The sequence below is a fragment of the Schistocerca cancellata genome, chromosome 12 (genome assembly GCF_023864275.1).
Source record: "Schistocerca cancellata isolate TAMUIC-IGC-003103 chromosome 12, iqSchCanc2.1, whole genome shotgun sequence".
In the NCBI taxonomy this organism is placed as follows: Eukaryota; Metazoa; Arthropoda; class Insecta; order Orthoptera; family Acrididae; genus Schistocerca; species Schistocerca cancellata.
Window position 1 is genome coordinate 12,834,955 of NC_064637.1, and position 16,714 is coordinate 12,851,668.

The window sequence follows — 16,714 nt, forward strand, 5'->3', positions numbered from 1 at the left end:
ACCATACAGAACACATCATGTCATTCTCAATGGACAGAAGTTTTCTGAAGTAAGAGTAGTTTCAGGTGTGCTGCAGGGGAGTGTCATAGGACCGTTGCTGTTCACAATATACATAAGTGACCTTGTCGATGACATCGGAAGTTCACTGAGGCTTTTTGCAGAGAGGTTGTAACAGTGGAAAATTGTACTGAAATGCAGGAGGATCTGCAGCGAATTGGCGCGCGGTGCAGGGAATGGCAATTGAATCTCAATGTAGACAAGTGTAATGTGCTGCGAATACAGAGAAAGATAGATCCCTTATCATTTAGCTACAAAATAGCTGGTCAGCAACTGGAAGCAGTTAATTCCATAAATTATCTGGGAGTACACATTAGAAGTGATTTAAAATGGAATGATCATATAAAGTTGATCGTTGGTAAAGCAGGTGCCAGACTGAGAATCATTGGAAGAATCCTAAGGAAATGCAATCCGAAAACAAAGGAAGTAGGTTACAGTACGCTTGTTCGCCCACTGCTTGAATACTGCTCAGCAGTGTGGGATCCGTACCAGATAGGGTTGATAGAAGAGAGAGAGAAGATCCGACGGAGAACAGTGCGCTTCGTTACAGGATAATTTAATAATCACAAAAGCGTTATGGAGATGATAGATAAACTCCAGTGGAAGACTCTGCAGGAGAGACGCTCAGTAGCTCGGTACGGGCTTTTGTTTCGAGAACATACTTTCACCGAGGAGTCGAGCAATATATTGCTCCCTCCTACGTATATCTCGCGAAGAGACCGTGAGGATAAAACCAGAGAGATTAGAGCCCACACAGAAGCATACCGACAATCCTTCTTTCCACGAACAATACGAGACTGGAATAGAAGGGAGAAGAGATAGAGGTACTCGAGGTACCCTCCGCCACACACCGTCAGGTGGCTTGCGGAGTATGGATGTAGATGTAGATACTAAAGCTGGTATTATACCAATAATTACAGAAGATATAGCTAATAGATTAATTATGAGGCCTACTTTCCGTGACAGAAGAAGTGCCCTCTTGTCTGAAACAAGACACGGCCAGGGCAAAAACACCACTGGCGCAAAGATGCGAGCTGGTTCCAGTGGCGTAGAGACTCGTGAGTTGCGCGACTTCCACTGGCGCCACAGGCGGCACCGAGGACGAAGTTATCGACTTCGCCTCGGCCAGTTGCCGGGTGAGTACAATCCGCCAATGACCGGACGACGACGGATAGCAGGCTATTCGGAAGATAGGAGAGCAGGTCTTGCCCACTCGGTCGTAGATCATCGCCCAGGGTCGCTAAATGAACTCTTAGAAGTGAACAGACAGTTGTTGTAAAATCGCATTCGCAATGTACTGTGAAGTTTACCTGCAATTATTTGCACTTAGCCATTGAGGACCTTTTTTTTTGTGTTGTATTACAAACAGTGTTGTGGACGTCATTATTCCATTCTCACAAACGTAAGTAAACCTCTTGTGTGACTTTGTTACTAATTTGTTGGATTGTTGTAGAACCTCGGTTCTCCTATCCTGTTACCTGACTGTGGGGCATAGCTGTGTAATAATGGCAGGGAGAAATTGTCTTAGTGGTGTACTGCACCAGAAGCCATTCCACAAACCCACAAACTCAGTCTACCGTAGCGACGACAGCAGCTACGAGGTATCTACAAAACTGGCATCGAGGACTTACAAAAAAAAGAACTTGCACTGATGAGCCGAAACATTATGACTGCTGTCCACTGTGAGATTTGATGTTGCCTGGTTGGACGTGTGATATGGCAAGAAAAGTACATAGGTGAAGAAAAGTACATAGGTGAAACAGAGACAAGTGGGGAATCATTCTAACAATGATGTGGTCAGCAAATGGGAAATGTACTGACATAAGCAGCTTTGAAACAGGGCAGATTGTTTTGTCCCAGGGAAGGAGCATCTCAAAAATAGTGAAGCTGTTCGAGTGCTACTGTCGTGAGCTGTTACGGAAAGTGGTCGACGTACGGTGAAACCGCGACCGGGCGACAGAGTGTCAGACGTCTACGCCTCGCCGCAGGATGTGGAAATCGCGGTCTCGCACAGTGTGTGAAATTGGTGTTGGTGGCAATCTGTGGCAGACCTGATGATGGAGCCCAGCACAAGTTGGGGCAGTGTTTTACAGCACGGTGTTCAGTGCACGGCATCTCTATAGTGTACGACTCTTAACTGTTCCCCTGTCGATGAAATGACATTGTCAGTAGGAAAGGATAATGTGCGCAGGGGATAGCTGAGATTCAACTGTGGATAAGTGGAAGTGTTTCATCTAGTCAGAATAATCGTGTTTCTTATTACACGAGGTCAACAGTCGTGTCCAGATACACTGTCACTGGTAATGGCTGCTCAAAAACGCAAATGTGGGCATAAGCATTCTGCTATGGGGGTAATCACCTCAGTTTCCGTGGGACCTGTGGTAGTAATTGAAGGCATCGGTGCAATAATTGGGTACATCCACTTTTGGCTGAAAATAAGATTTTACTACTGTTGCCCGGATTGAAAATTGCTCAATTGTATGCTGCAAGAATCGGTCTTGTCTGTGGGACCAGTTCCAAATAAAATAGGGAATGAACTTGTGAATGTAAGATCTCTGGGGCAAGAGCCAGACATGTCCAGGGTTTGCCTTGTCATTAGTTAGATTTTGGCTTGTGAAAGAATCCAAGAAATTCACTGTGGTTGACATTACAGGATATGTATTTTTAGACTTCTCATCCTACCTAACAAAGCCATTCAGGATAACATTAAAAATGCTGTTAATGGGAAATTTGCTGTTTCAAAGTACAGGTACTTTGAATACTTCACTGAATAGAAGTACAAGTTTGCTGTAGTGCATCCTTATCAAAACTTACCTAACGTGATTGCATCATTCGGAAAGCCTCAACTACGTTGATGTTTCCTGATGAAAAACAATACAGATCCAAGTTTTTAAAATTAAAGAAATATTGTTTGCTCTATTAATAAGATATTATGATGTGCTGGTGGCCTACTTAAAGGTTGGGGAAAGACAAAACTGATTAAAATATTTTTTTTTCCCAATTTGTGGGCAATTTTTTGTGTCTTACAGAAATAAACTACCTTTGCTCTCCTTTCTGTCAATCAAAACGAGGCATATTATATACCTGACCGAATAATCGTGATGAGGTAATGTAATTACAAGTGCAGAAGCAAAGGAAAGATAACTTTTACAAATGCAGTGAAAGATTTAACATCGACTTTATTGCGACATTCTCTTTTGCAGGGTAACTTCGGGGACGTGCACAGAGGTAAACTGCGAAAAACTGGGATGGAGGTCGCAGTAAAAACCTGCCGAATGACAGTCCCCGAAGAGCACCGTCGCAAATTCCTCCAAGAGGGGCGCATATTGAAGCAGTATAACCACCCGAATATTGTCAGGCTGATTGGAATCTGTGTGCAGAAGCAGCCCATCATGATAGTCATGGAGCTGGTTCCAGGTGAGATGAAAGCCTAATATGATTTGATTTGATTTTTTATTGGTCCAGTTTTATCATGTAGCACAAATTGTACAATTGATACTGGACAGATCAAAGATAAGTTACAATAATACGTAGTATTAGCAATTAAAATTAGGTACCTACTACAATTAATTTTGTTCTTATTCAGAAATTCTCTGACAGAATAGAAACAGTGCTTTATTAGAAATGCCATTAGTTTAGCTTTAAATATCGGATGAGTAGTATTTTTTATTTCCTCTGGTATCTTATTGTGTAGTATTACACCAGTGTTAATTATGCTCCTCTGATAGATGGTTGTTCTGTGATATTTTTGATGTATGTTTGATTCCCTTCTGGCACTATAGTTGTGTACACTTTTGTTCTGTAGCAGTTTGCCTGTTTTCAGGAGGTAGTCCCTAGTGAACAAGATAGTTTCATAAATGAGTAAACTTGGAACATTTAGGACACCAAGCTCAGTAAAATGGGATTTACAGGACTCCATCTTTTTAAGGCCACAAATTATTCTTAAAGCTCTTTTTTGCATTCTAAAAACCTTTACACTGTGAGTTGAGTATCCCCAGAAAATGATCCCATATCTGATTAGTGGGTGGAACTGTGCATAGTATGGCTGCAGTACTGTTGTTTTGCTTGTTGTAGCCTTTAAAATTCTTAGGCCATAGCACACAGATGATAGTTTTCTACACAAGTTATTTATATGTGTGACCCACTTTAAGTCTTGCTGAACCCAAAGACCCAAGAATTTTTTGACACTTACATTTTCTAGGGGATCATTTTTTAATTTGGCCTGAATAGACATTTGATTAGTTGGAGGAATTAAATGAAAATCGATACACACAGTTTTTTCAGTATTTATAATGAGTTTGTTTTTTGTGAACCACTCAGAAAGTCTTTTCATAGAACTTTCTGCTGTGGACTGCAAAGTTTCTGGACTGGATCCAGTGAGCAATATGCTGGTGTCATCGGCAAACAGGTATACGGACTTTTAAATTACTGCATGAGAAGTTTCTAAAAAGTTGAATCTTTGTGAATACATACGTGTTGTCTGTAATAAGTAGCCACACAGCTTGTGTGTTGTCAGCATTTAAAATGGGGTATCTGCACCCACATTGTAATGCATTGTGGAGGACTCTATTTTATATTTTTTTGGAGTGATAAAATATCAAAGCTCCGTGTCATGTATAAAGAAAGATTGCAAATTAATACCAACTTCCTGTGAGAATGAGAGTGGCATCAGCTCAATAAATCTGAATTACAGTTGCATTCTCTCTGAGCCAGTTCACTTCCTTGTGTTCCGCTGCTCCCACGGGAGGAAGAATTACAAGGGATGTATAATTACACTAAACTCGTATTAGTCCGACCCCCCAGTAGTCCAGTCCCTCAGAAATCTGACCCACATCCAAACAGTGAATTATCGTGCACGACAGTGTTGTTAGTGAATTACGGTGTTAAACAGTGCTGCACATATTTGAAATTGTGGCATTCTTTACAGTTCAGTATAATGTCTTCCAAAAGGAAACACAATACTCTAGACTTCAAGCAAAAACTTGAAATTTTAGTTACATTGAACTGAGGTTCTTCACAGGAAGCCACTGCTGCTGAATGAGCAACTACAGGCTTACATGCTACAGAGACTTTGACCATCAATGGATGGGGTAAGTACCTCCACAGAGGATAGGGGATATTCAGGAAGACTTTAGCCAACAGATAATGTGCACATGTGTTTGAGATCAAAGGAAGAACTGTACAGAAAGATAGAAGATGTACATCATTTATTAAAAATGAAAGGTGATTGTTGTACGAGATAATCATCTAACAAGGAAAATCTGGAATTTTATAAGGCAAAAGACAAAAAGATTGGCCTAGTTCTGAGGATGTGATATCAAGAAATTAGTATTAGTACGAAATCATGCAGAGGAATGAATTCACACAAAAACGAGAAACAGTATTGATTGTTAATTCTTGGTCCACAGTACATACATCTGAAAGAGAGAGAGAAAGAAAGAAAGAGAGAGAGAGAGAGAGAGAGGGAGAAAAAAAATCACTACACACTATCACTATTCTGCTATTCTGCTATTCACACTATTGCCATCCAAATTTAGGAAATTAGAAAGAAACCTGCCACTTTGAAAAAAAGCTGCTGCCAGCTCAGTTTTACTATACAGGTGTGAAAAGGTGTGGTTAAACTTTCAGGAAATATTTTCACACACAGAGAAAGAAAATGCACACATCAAAAAAAGTTTTGTATCACTCTGGTTCCCCGAACTCCTGAAGATAGACACTGTATGACATAAAAAAAAGGATGTTATTTGACAGTAAGCAACTCAAAGGGAAAGTGAGATGGGAAAAACAGAAGGTTACACAAAAGAGAAAAAGTGAAGAACTGGAAGTAGCTGTTTATAAGTGGTTTGTACAACAACGCAATATAGAAGTTCCAATCAGTGGCCTAGTAATAAAAGAAAAAGCATTTAATAAACAATTTGGTGGCAGTAAGTAGTCTGCAGCAAGTGAGGGTCAGCTACAAAGCTGGAAGAAATGACATCTCGGCGTGGAGCAGCTGACAGTCGCCAGGGAAAGTCACTCTGCTGATGAGAAAAATGCAGATGACTGTAAATGAGACGCAGAAGATAATCTAGGAAGAAGATTGAACTGCCGATGCCTTGTACAGTGCTGATGAAACAACTCTTCTTGCTGAGACAGGGGAGAAAGCTGGCGAGTACAACCGACGGAAATATTAAAGGTGTGTTGTAATGCAAATGGGAGTTGTATGCTACACTAATGGTGATTGGGAAACCCCAACATCCACATTGTTTTGGTCACAGTGACATAAATACACTACCGGTGCAATATTACATTCAGAAGAATGCACGGATGGACAGATAAACATTCTCTCAGTGGTTCCATGAAACATTTGTACCAGCAATGAGAAAAGAGCTGAAGAAGAAAAAGATTCCACTGAAAACTATACTTATTCTTGACAATGCTTCCAGTCATCCTTCCAATGTGACTCGAGCCTGACAGTATTCGAGCACTCCTTATTCCACCCAGTGTGACAGCCCACAGACCAGGGAATTTCGGTATCAACAAATCGTCACGCATTTCTCATCTCCTCGCCAAACTGATGTGAAGAAAACTCTACCGAGAGGTGTGGAAAGCGATCGACTTACGTGATGTCGTTTTCCGTGCAGCCGAAGAATGGGGTAAAGTAGAGAGTGCTACCGTAATGAAGAGCTAGAGAAAAGTGGGGCCATCCGTCGATACGGAGTCTGAACCGGTGCCGAGTGATGGCGACGAGCCGGTCGACTCGGAATCATCAACTGCCGATACTGCGTACACTGACAAATTCTACGAGCTTCCGGGAGGAGGAGAAATTGACGATGAAGATGTTGCTGAGCAGCTGACTGAGGAAGACTGTGAGACAGACAAAACTTTAACCAGATGAAGAAATAATCGAAACTGTGCAGGAAAGTATTGATGAAAGTGACGAAGAAGAGGACACAGGAGGAGAGAGCACAACGATATCTCACACTGCCGGTACGACATCTTCCTGGAGTACAACCAGATATGTGCATTAACAATGTAATGCTCGTAAAACGATTGCATGCCGCCATCACGTATCGTCATTGCAATACTTAAAAATTCAGGATGTGTTTAATAGTGAGTGATACGACCGTATAATTATGTACACACTCGAGATCTAAGTTTTCTTTGAAAATGAATGTATCCTTGGATGTATTAAAGTATATCCCCTATGTTTTTAACATAAATTTCAGATGCTCTCAATAATCGGGCACTTCCCCTAATCCGACACCCGTATGTGTGAGGAATGGCCAAATTAGCAACAGTCCAGTGTAATTAAATTGATTAGTTGTGTACCTGTGGTGGATGAGTACTGTAATGTTAAGAGATACATAATCTTTTTAAATGTTATGATAGTAAAAATTCCAGGATAGGGGGTAAGAAAGATAATGACGGATTTGTGACTCACAGACACTCATAACAGAACAACAGAGAATTTTTCTAGCTCTCAAGTTACTGCTATTTTCCAGTTTAATTATACACTCTTAAGAAATGCGAGGACACAAAAACAGTCAGTCATACCCAACCACAGCCATTTCTTTGTAGTTATACATCTATGTCTACAACTACATACATACTCTGCAAGCCACCATATGGTGCATGGCAGAGGGTACCTTGCACCACTGCTATTTATCCCTTTCCTGTTCCACTCACAAATAGGACAAGAGAAAAATGAATGTCTACGTGCCCCCGCACGAGCCCCAATTTCTCTTATCTTGCTTTTGTGGTCCTTGCATGAAATGTACATTGCTGGCAATACAGTCATTCACCAGTAAGCTGCAAATGCCATTTCTCTAAACTTTCTCGATAGTGTTCCACGAAAAGAATGTCACCTTCCCTCCAGGGGCATTATGCTGCCTTCAAAGTGTAATTTCTTCCTTTAATCCGGCCTGTTGCGAATCCCAAACACTCGAGCAAGTCCCGAGAATTGGTCGCGGAAGTGTTCTGCATGTGATCTCCTTTATAGATGAGCTGTACTTTTCTGAAAGTCTCCCAGTAAAACAAAGTTGACTGTCCACCTTTCCTACAACTGAATGTATGTGCTTGATCCATATCACTTTTCAGGGTTACACCTAAATATTTAATTGATGTGACTGTGTCAAGCAGCCTGGCACTAATGCCGTATTTGAACATTACTGGGTTGTTTTTCAGAAGAATCTGCTTTAAACCTTTTTCCGTGTTAGCTCGGCAACATTTGCATTACGGGTAATTTCTTCAGTGGCTGAAGTTGACACCATTAAGGTTGCCTACTTTCGCTACTTCCACTCATTGATGTCATATGCTATCATATTCTGGGGGAACCGACCACTTGCAAAAAACGTTTTCACAAAAAAAAAAAAAAGAGCAATCAGAATAATGTGTGGGGTCCATCAAAGACATTCTTGCAGGCACTTGTTTCGGAAGATAGGTATCCTAACAACTGCCTCGCAGTATATTTTTTCCTTGCTGACCTTTTTGTGCAAAAATTATTCTATCTACCAAGACAACAGTAAATTCCATGGCTATAACACCAGAAACAAAAACAATGTACATTTCGAAATGAAACGTCTCACTCTGGTACAAAAAGGAGTTTACTACTCCAGCATTAAGCTGTTCAATGCTCTACCACCACATATCAAATGTGTTCATACAGAACTGCCAAAATTTAAACAAGTTCTCAAAGATTACCTGACAGAGAAATCTTTTTATACTGTGGATGAATATCTGAAAGAAAATGTATACCATCACTAAACTTATTGTGTCTAGAAGTAGTTCAATTGATTTTATTGTGCATTTGAGCATTAGCACACTTTTTGTAACAACAAATTGGCTGTACCTGTATTTAATCTTGTAGGCCTAATATCTGATTTAACTTTGTGCTCTTATCTTTAACCTTTATTTGAAACTCTGTTTCCTGTTAAATGGTTGTTATGTTATCTAGCTGACATTGTATCTATTGCTGTATTTATAGTGTGTCTTATGTAAACTATGTACAATTTGGCGTCGAATTGCCCTTGTATTTATTGTAAGTTTAAATTGAAACCTGAACAATTTGACATGTTCCATATCCTTGTGATTGACTCACTAACTGGATCTACGGAACATGAAATAAATAAATGAGAGATAGCTAAAATTCATGACAGTAAGTAAAAATTATATACAAATCATCCTGTATCCTGCTACACTCAATAAACAACACTGTTCCGTACGTGAGGGCTCTGTCAGTAGCCACAGATTGTTTCTCGACCCCTCTGCCACGTTATTTGTACAGGAGAGCAGTCCTTCCACTGTTCTCTCGGCACTTCTGACGATACCTTTGTGTCCGACAAATGCTCCCTATCCGGGACAACGTAATCGGTTCTGTTACTTGAGAAGTCTTTGAGTCACAGTCGTATCTGAGAACCTGTTCTGTGTGGTTTGGTCTTTGTTAACAGTGTCCAGTGGGGCACTGTGTCAAACGGTTTTAGTAAATCTAGAAAGGTTTCCATCCTTAACGTGAAGCTTCAATTTATTTTAATTACATTCTGCACGTTCTTGCACATTTTATCATGTGTACCTCTTTTTTTTTTTAAGTGACATATTTCTGATGTGACTTCAGTGTAGAGTAGTTCCTTTTTGGGTGGTTAAACTGTGTCCTCCCTAAAATGAAACTTTGACATCATACGAGAGCACACGTGAACAATATTTGGAAATGATTGTTTAATTCTGGTAATTTTATAACATACTTTTACTCTCGCAAGAAAACAGCACTGTAACTCGGTATACAAATATTCTCTTCGAGAGATGAGAAGAATGATTCCATGTGGTGTCACCGCTAGAGATGGGGGATCCGCTCTTGAACTAATGCATAGAGTTGCATCTTTCAAAGGAGTGAACAATCAGTGATTCAGAAAAAAAGAACGGTAGCTCCAAACGTTTCCCACGGCAGAGAGAGAGAGAGAGAGAGAGAGAGAGAGAGAGAGAGAGACGGAGCATATCAGCAGCGCCTCTGCTGGTCAGAGCACAGTGCACGCCACACAACACAGCCAGCGCCGGCCTCTGCTCTGCTTCTACCTTGGCTGCCTGCATTGTGCAGTGCCCCATTGGATTTTGTGTTTCACATATGCCGTGCCGTCTCTGTGCGTCGTCTGCCACCTGCAGTGTCTGGCGCAGCGTAACTTCGCATCGCACTCTGTCGGCGATCGTTTCAGTCGCACGTCCTGCCCTCTGGGCAGTTGATGCGAGCAACAGGACAGAGAGCCACCTAGCGGATAACATAGGAACTACTTGCAAGAACCTGCTCGCAAGGGAACGAACGATTTGTCTCGGAGCGGGTGAGTTCACTGTTCCCCCCCCCCACCCTCGGAACTCGCCCGCTCAACGCTCGCCCCACCGTCTCGACTCTAGCCAGAGCATTGAGAAAAGCGACTCAGGTGTCACTCTGGTCTCTGTGGTCTCAGCTCACGCATTAATACAGCTCACGGCTCGACCTGCTCAACTCAGCGCCTCTGCATCGGGGTTCGTCTCTACTGGATATTGTTCTTCGTAGTAATACCGCTATGTATATTACATTATTATGTTATGTATACATCAGTTGTTTTTATTTTATTTTTCTTTGTTTAAACTGATTAGATTAGGTTCCTGACGACTCCTCTTACTATAGGATTTTTATTATGGACACTCGAATTTACGCTTTAATTACGAGCGAACCGATAAACGTATCGCAAAATGTGATACACCAATATTTTCCTTGTTTTATTCTGCGTAAGGCTATATGCAGCACTTTCGTTTTACAGTCAAATTTATATTTTTTTTTTCTTATTCTGGTACGGATTTTGCGATTTTAGGCGTCTTCGGAAGGAAACATTCACTTTAAAAATATATGGCTTGCGATGTATTTGTATGAGGTTAATGAAATTTTAATACATTATAGCCAAATATATTGTTAATGTAAATCTCAAGTTACAACATTTTCCGATCACCCAAAAAACCACGATAGTGCAAAATGAATCAATAATCCAAAACTTTGTCATATCGTGGAAATTTCAATAAACAATACAAAATTCTTACTCATTATCTGTGTTACTTCAAAATAGGATCAAATAAGATCAAAATACAGGTATAGTACTGGAATAAACCAAGTTTAAAGGGCAATGTGCCTTCCATTTATTTTCTATTGTAAATGAGTGGCGAGTCATGAAAAAGAGCTAATTCATTTCAGGGAGTGAACAGTTCTGATCCAATCTCTGAAAAGAACAGTTTTGCCCATCTCTAGTCACCGCCAGACACCACACTTGCTAGGTGGTAGCTTTAAATCGGCCGCGGTCCATTAGTACATGTCGGACCCGCGTGTCGCCACTGTCAGTAATTGCAGACCGAGCGCCACCACACGGCAGGTCTAGAGAGACGTACTAGCACTCGCCTCAGTTGTACGACTTTGCTAGCGACTACACTGACGAAGCCTTTCTCTCATTTGCCGAGAGACAGTTAGAATAGCCTTCAGCTAAGTCCATGGCTACGACCTAGCAAGGCGCCATTAACCATTTCTATAGAGAGTCTCACTTGTATCATCAAGAATGCTGTATACAAATGATGGAGTAAAGTTAAGTATTTCAGCAGCTACGTACTTTTCTTTAGTATTCATTAAGTATCCTGTTCCAGACTTCACGCCAGTCGGCGTGAGTTGACGCGTGCCCTTTCGGTTTCCTCGCCTTGTGTCTAGACTGTCTTGTCTAGACACAACATTCCACACATCTACTAAGGAAACTCAAATAGAGTCTTACATCATTAGAAAATCTCTTCAACTTTGCAACATTCTGCGACCTTTATTAGAGGCTCCCCCTCAGTTGACAGATATACAGTAAGCAAGTTCAGACGGATGTAGGTTGCAGTACTTATTTGGGGATGAAGAGGCTTGCACAGGGTAGAGCAGCAGGGAGAGCTGCATCAAACCAGACTTTGGACTGAAGACCACAACAATAGATACCTGATGCAACGTTACATAAATTCTTTGAAGTATTGTGTGAAATCGTCACCTGAGGAGTCTAGGAAGAGGAATGGTGACTTTCTTTAAAGTAGCCATTTTTCTCATAACGCGCATGTGTAAAGTAATCTAGAAATATCATGATTATCAGCACGAGTTGGGAACTCACTTGACATTGTGTCTCGTTGGTGTACTGTGCTCATGTTTTTCCCTTCGTACGTGCACTTAAATAGAAAAATGGGTACCGGGTGGGCAGTCCGTTTTACACTACTAATTAAAATCGTGTTTCTCCACGGAAATCGTCAGTGAACTTTCCAGATGTAGCTTGTAGTGGTTGCACCTGCTGTTGATGTATAAATTGACTCTCTCTGTACCAATGGAGACTCTCCTTAATGACAGGAATTATCAAACATGGTGTATGAATGAATAAACATATGTATGTCCTTTCCTTAAACATATACGAGGATGGGTTGTGTCAATGTAGACTTTCACATCATATACTATTAATGAAAAGTTCTCTCAGGACATAAAACATTGTCTGAAATTGTACTAAATTGTTTCTCCAAAAATTATTGTGAACAATTGATTCAGGGGCCCAGTCAGAGTGTAAATGGTTGCAAAAGTGTACTCAACCTCTTACCAACAAATAATCCCAAACAAATAGAGAGCATTACGATCGATACGGGACTTAACCACCGTAAGGTCGTTGTAGCGAGACTGAATGCCGTATCACACAAAACCACCAAAAGTAAATGCAAAATATATCTATTTAATGAAGTAGATAAAAATTTACCTGACACCTTCCTGAGAGACAGCCTCCATTCCTTCCAAACTAACTACGAAAATGTAATAATAGAGGATACTGATCCCCATGGTACAAAGAACAGGTCAGGACACTGTTGTCAAAGCAATGAAAACAGCGTGCCAAATTGAAAAGAACACAAAACCCTCGAGACTGGCGAACTTTTACAGCGAACATCAATGTGAGGCACTTATAATAGTTTCACAATGAAACTCTGTCTCAAAATCCAAAGAGATTCTGGTCGTATGTAAAGTACACTAATGACAAGACACAGTCGATACCTTCACTGCACAGTGCAATGGTAATTTTACTGGTGACTGCACCTGTAAAGTGGAGTTACTAAGTATGGTTTTCTGAAGTTCCTTCACCAAAGAAAAGAAAGTAATTAACCTGAAATTCAAATCAAGTACAGCTGGCAACACGAGTAACTTATATTAGATATACTCGGTGAAATCAAGCAACTTAAATCTCTTAATAATTGTATACCAATTACATTCCACTCATAGTTTGCCGATATAATAACTCCGTACTTAACAATTGTACACAACTGCTTGCTCATCTATACCTAAAGACTGGAAATTTGCACGGGTCACAACAATACTCCAGAAAGAACGTAGGAGTAATCCAGTGAATTACAGTTCCGTATGTCTGACATTGATTCTCAGTAGGTTTTTGCAATGTATACTGTGTTTGAACATTATGAATTACCCCAAGGGAAATGATCTGTTAGTTCATAGCTAATATGGATATATTGTTCTCACAAAACACAACTAGCTCTTTATTCTCACGAAATAATGAGTGCTATCGACAGAGGATCTCAAATTGATTGCTTATTTCTAGATTTCTAAAATGCTTTTGACACCATTCCTGACAAGTGGCTTGTAATCATATTGCTTACCTATGAGTGTCATTTCAGTTGTGCAATTGCATTTGTGTTTTTGTGTCAGAAAGATTACAGCTCATAGCAATTGATGGGAAGTTGTCAAGTAAAACGGGAGTGATACCTGGTGTTCCCAAAGGAAGTGTTATAGGCCCTCTTCTGTTGCTAACCTATTTAAATGATTTATGAGACTCTCTGAGCAGCCTTCTTAGATTGTTTGCAGATGATGCTGTCATTTACCATCTAGTACGGTAACATCATATTTAGCTGTAAAACAATTTAGACAAAATATCTGTATGCTGCCAAAAGTAGCAATTGACCTAAGTGATGAAAAGTGTGAGGCCATCCACATGAATAGTAAAAGGAATCCATTAAATTTTGGTTATGCAATAAATCATGCAAATCTGACAATAAATCATGCAAACCTGAATGCTGTCAGTTCAACCGAATACCTAGGAATCACAATTAAAAACAACTTAAACTGGAATGATCATATAGATAATGTAGAGAAGGTGAAGCAAAGACTGTTTCATTGACAGAACACTCAGAGTATGCAACAGGTGTACTAAAGAGACTGCCTACACTATGCTTATCGACCCTCAGCTAGAGTACGCTGCACAGTACGGGATCCTTACCAGATAGGATTGACGGAGGACGTGAAAAACGTTCAGAAAAGGGCAGCTCGTTTTCTAATATCGAGAAATAGGGGACAGTGTACCACGGATATAATAAGCAAATTGGGGTAGCAATAATTGAAACAGAGGCATTTTTCGTCGTGGTGAGATCTTTTCACGAAATTTCCATCTCCACCGTTCTCCTCTGAAGGTGAAAATATATTGTCGGTGCCCACCTATATAGGGAGAAAAGATCACTGTAATAAAATTATAGAAAGTAGACGTTCCTTTCCCTCTCGCCATTCGTTAGTGGAACGGTAGAGAAATACTGTGAAAATGCTCCAGTGAACTGCGAGTCCGATCTGACGGTGGATTGTTCGTAAGTCTGAAGCCTGACGTAACTCGGGGATCCCATACAGACAATAAAATATTATTATTGACTCAGTGGTTGTAGTTCTCCTTACAGCATTCAAATGTGAAATGACATTGCATCTGTAAAATATCTTTCAAACTTCAGATTTCAGTAACTTCAAAACTATACTAGATAATAACAACTGGTTTATAACACGCAACAATATGACTCGTAAAGTTTTGTTTTTTCATTTGCACTCACCAAAGTGTGCACCCGTAGTGGCACGGAGGACATCCTGTCGGTATTCGCAGTGTTCGAATACGGTGCAAATGTGTGACTTCGAGTCCCAAAGGTGTGTGACCTCGGTTCGGTACACTTGACCGTGCAGTATAGTGCTGTGAGGCCAGGTGACGGCAGTGGCCACAGAATCGGATCATCTCATCTGATCTAGTTCTTTGGGAACTTTTCACCCAGAAATTGGTGGGCATTTAGGGACCAGTGAAGTGGTGCAATACGATATCAGTTGGCTGCGGCTCCAGTCTCGTAACACGTGCAGCTAAACACCACTGTTGACAGGAGACTCACTGACAGTGGACGGGATGAGTGATGCAACTTTGTGTAAGTCAGCACCGTACATTGACCTGGCGACTGTGTATTCCCATTTTGTGCCTGTACGAGGACACACTGATCCCCGTACATGACAGTTCAGTTTGTTGGATTCACAAATCTTCCCCAAAAAAAGACACCGTTCGCATCAGTCTCGTCTAGTGTATCCACTGGAAACTGCTTGCACCGAGGTTTGTCTGTCAGCTATAGCGCTAAAGCACGTGTACCTTTTAGGGCTTGAGGTGTAATCTCTTATGCGAGACTTGCCGATTGCGGAATTTCCGATTCTCTCGCCACCGTTCCCACTGATTTTGTCCGCCTCCTCACAGATGTCTGGCACGCCTCGTCTACATTGGCGTCTGAAACGGATGGGTACGAAAGAGTTCATTTGATTTGTGTGATACTTCAACCCAAAAATCAACTTCTGCCACACAAAAATTAACAAATATGTTTAAAACTCCCCAAAAAATACTCATTGTAAAATACAACTGGTACCCAACACACATCATCAACCACCCAAAACCCTTTAAGTTCTTGTAATAGTGTGTCTTATTGTGTTACTGATACCTTTCGTGAAGTAATGAAAATATTAAATAGCTTTGTTACTTTCAATAAGATGCTGGTCATCATCCTCAAAATTTGTAATTATTCAGCTTCATGTGAAAACAGTGTCAAGATTCCAGGAAAATTTTAAATAATGTAAGGAACTTCCACTGTTTTGTTAATCAATGTCTTGTTTTTGTTTAATAGTGACTATCATAACAAAAAAGAAAAAGCTGCTCCATAGTCAACATCAACAATTATTTACAAACAATGGAAACTCCACATTGGAGTATCAATAATATAAGGGAAAGATAGATTGCTACTACCGGTAAAGATGACACGTTGAGGATATCTGTGTGTGAAAGCTGATCTGTAAATGTCAGTTTGTTGTGCCTGTCTGCAATTTATCATGTCAGCTTAACGGTAAGTAGCAGCCTCGTACCCGGCTCTGCAGGTGGCTCGTCGCTCGAGTTCATGCGCAGCCACGGAGACGGGCTGACACCGCGACAGCTGCCGGGGATGTGCTACGACACCACCACCGGCACGAGCTACCTCTAGTCCCACAAATTTTCCTCGTATTGTTAACAATTACTTTCATTTTTGTATTTTTTTTGTATTTATCATCTGTAAATAAGTTAGCAATATTTAATGTTCGAAAGTTAAATTTAGTTCCAATTTATCTCCTTCAAAAAACAGAGCCACAGGTGAAACCTAATCACGATACAAAACACACGAAATTGTGCTTCCGATTCCTCGCACACATTCTTTCAGACTTCCTACCAGTATTTTGTCACTTCCCCTCCCCCTCTCTCTAGTGTTCATCCTGCTAAATTCTCAATAGTGAAAGGTCAATCATTTTCAGTTTATTATATCAGTGGCTACAACGGGTGTCACCCACACAATA

General features: G+C 40.6%; 1 protein-coding gene across 1 annotated transcript in view; it reads left to right on the forward strand.

Moving 5' to 3' along the window:
* LOC126109821 (tyrosine-protein kinase Fer) overlaps positions 1-16,714 on the forward strand; it is a 611,311-nt gene that overhangs the window by 547,088 nt on the left and 47,509 nt on the right. Inside the window, exon 11 of the mRNA XM_049914879.1 lies at positions 3,261-3,474. Coding sequence (XP_049770836.1) covers positions 3,261-3,474 — 214 coding nt within the window. The remainder of the gene's footprint in view (positions 1-3,260; positions 3,475-16,714) is intronic.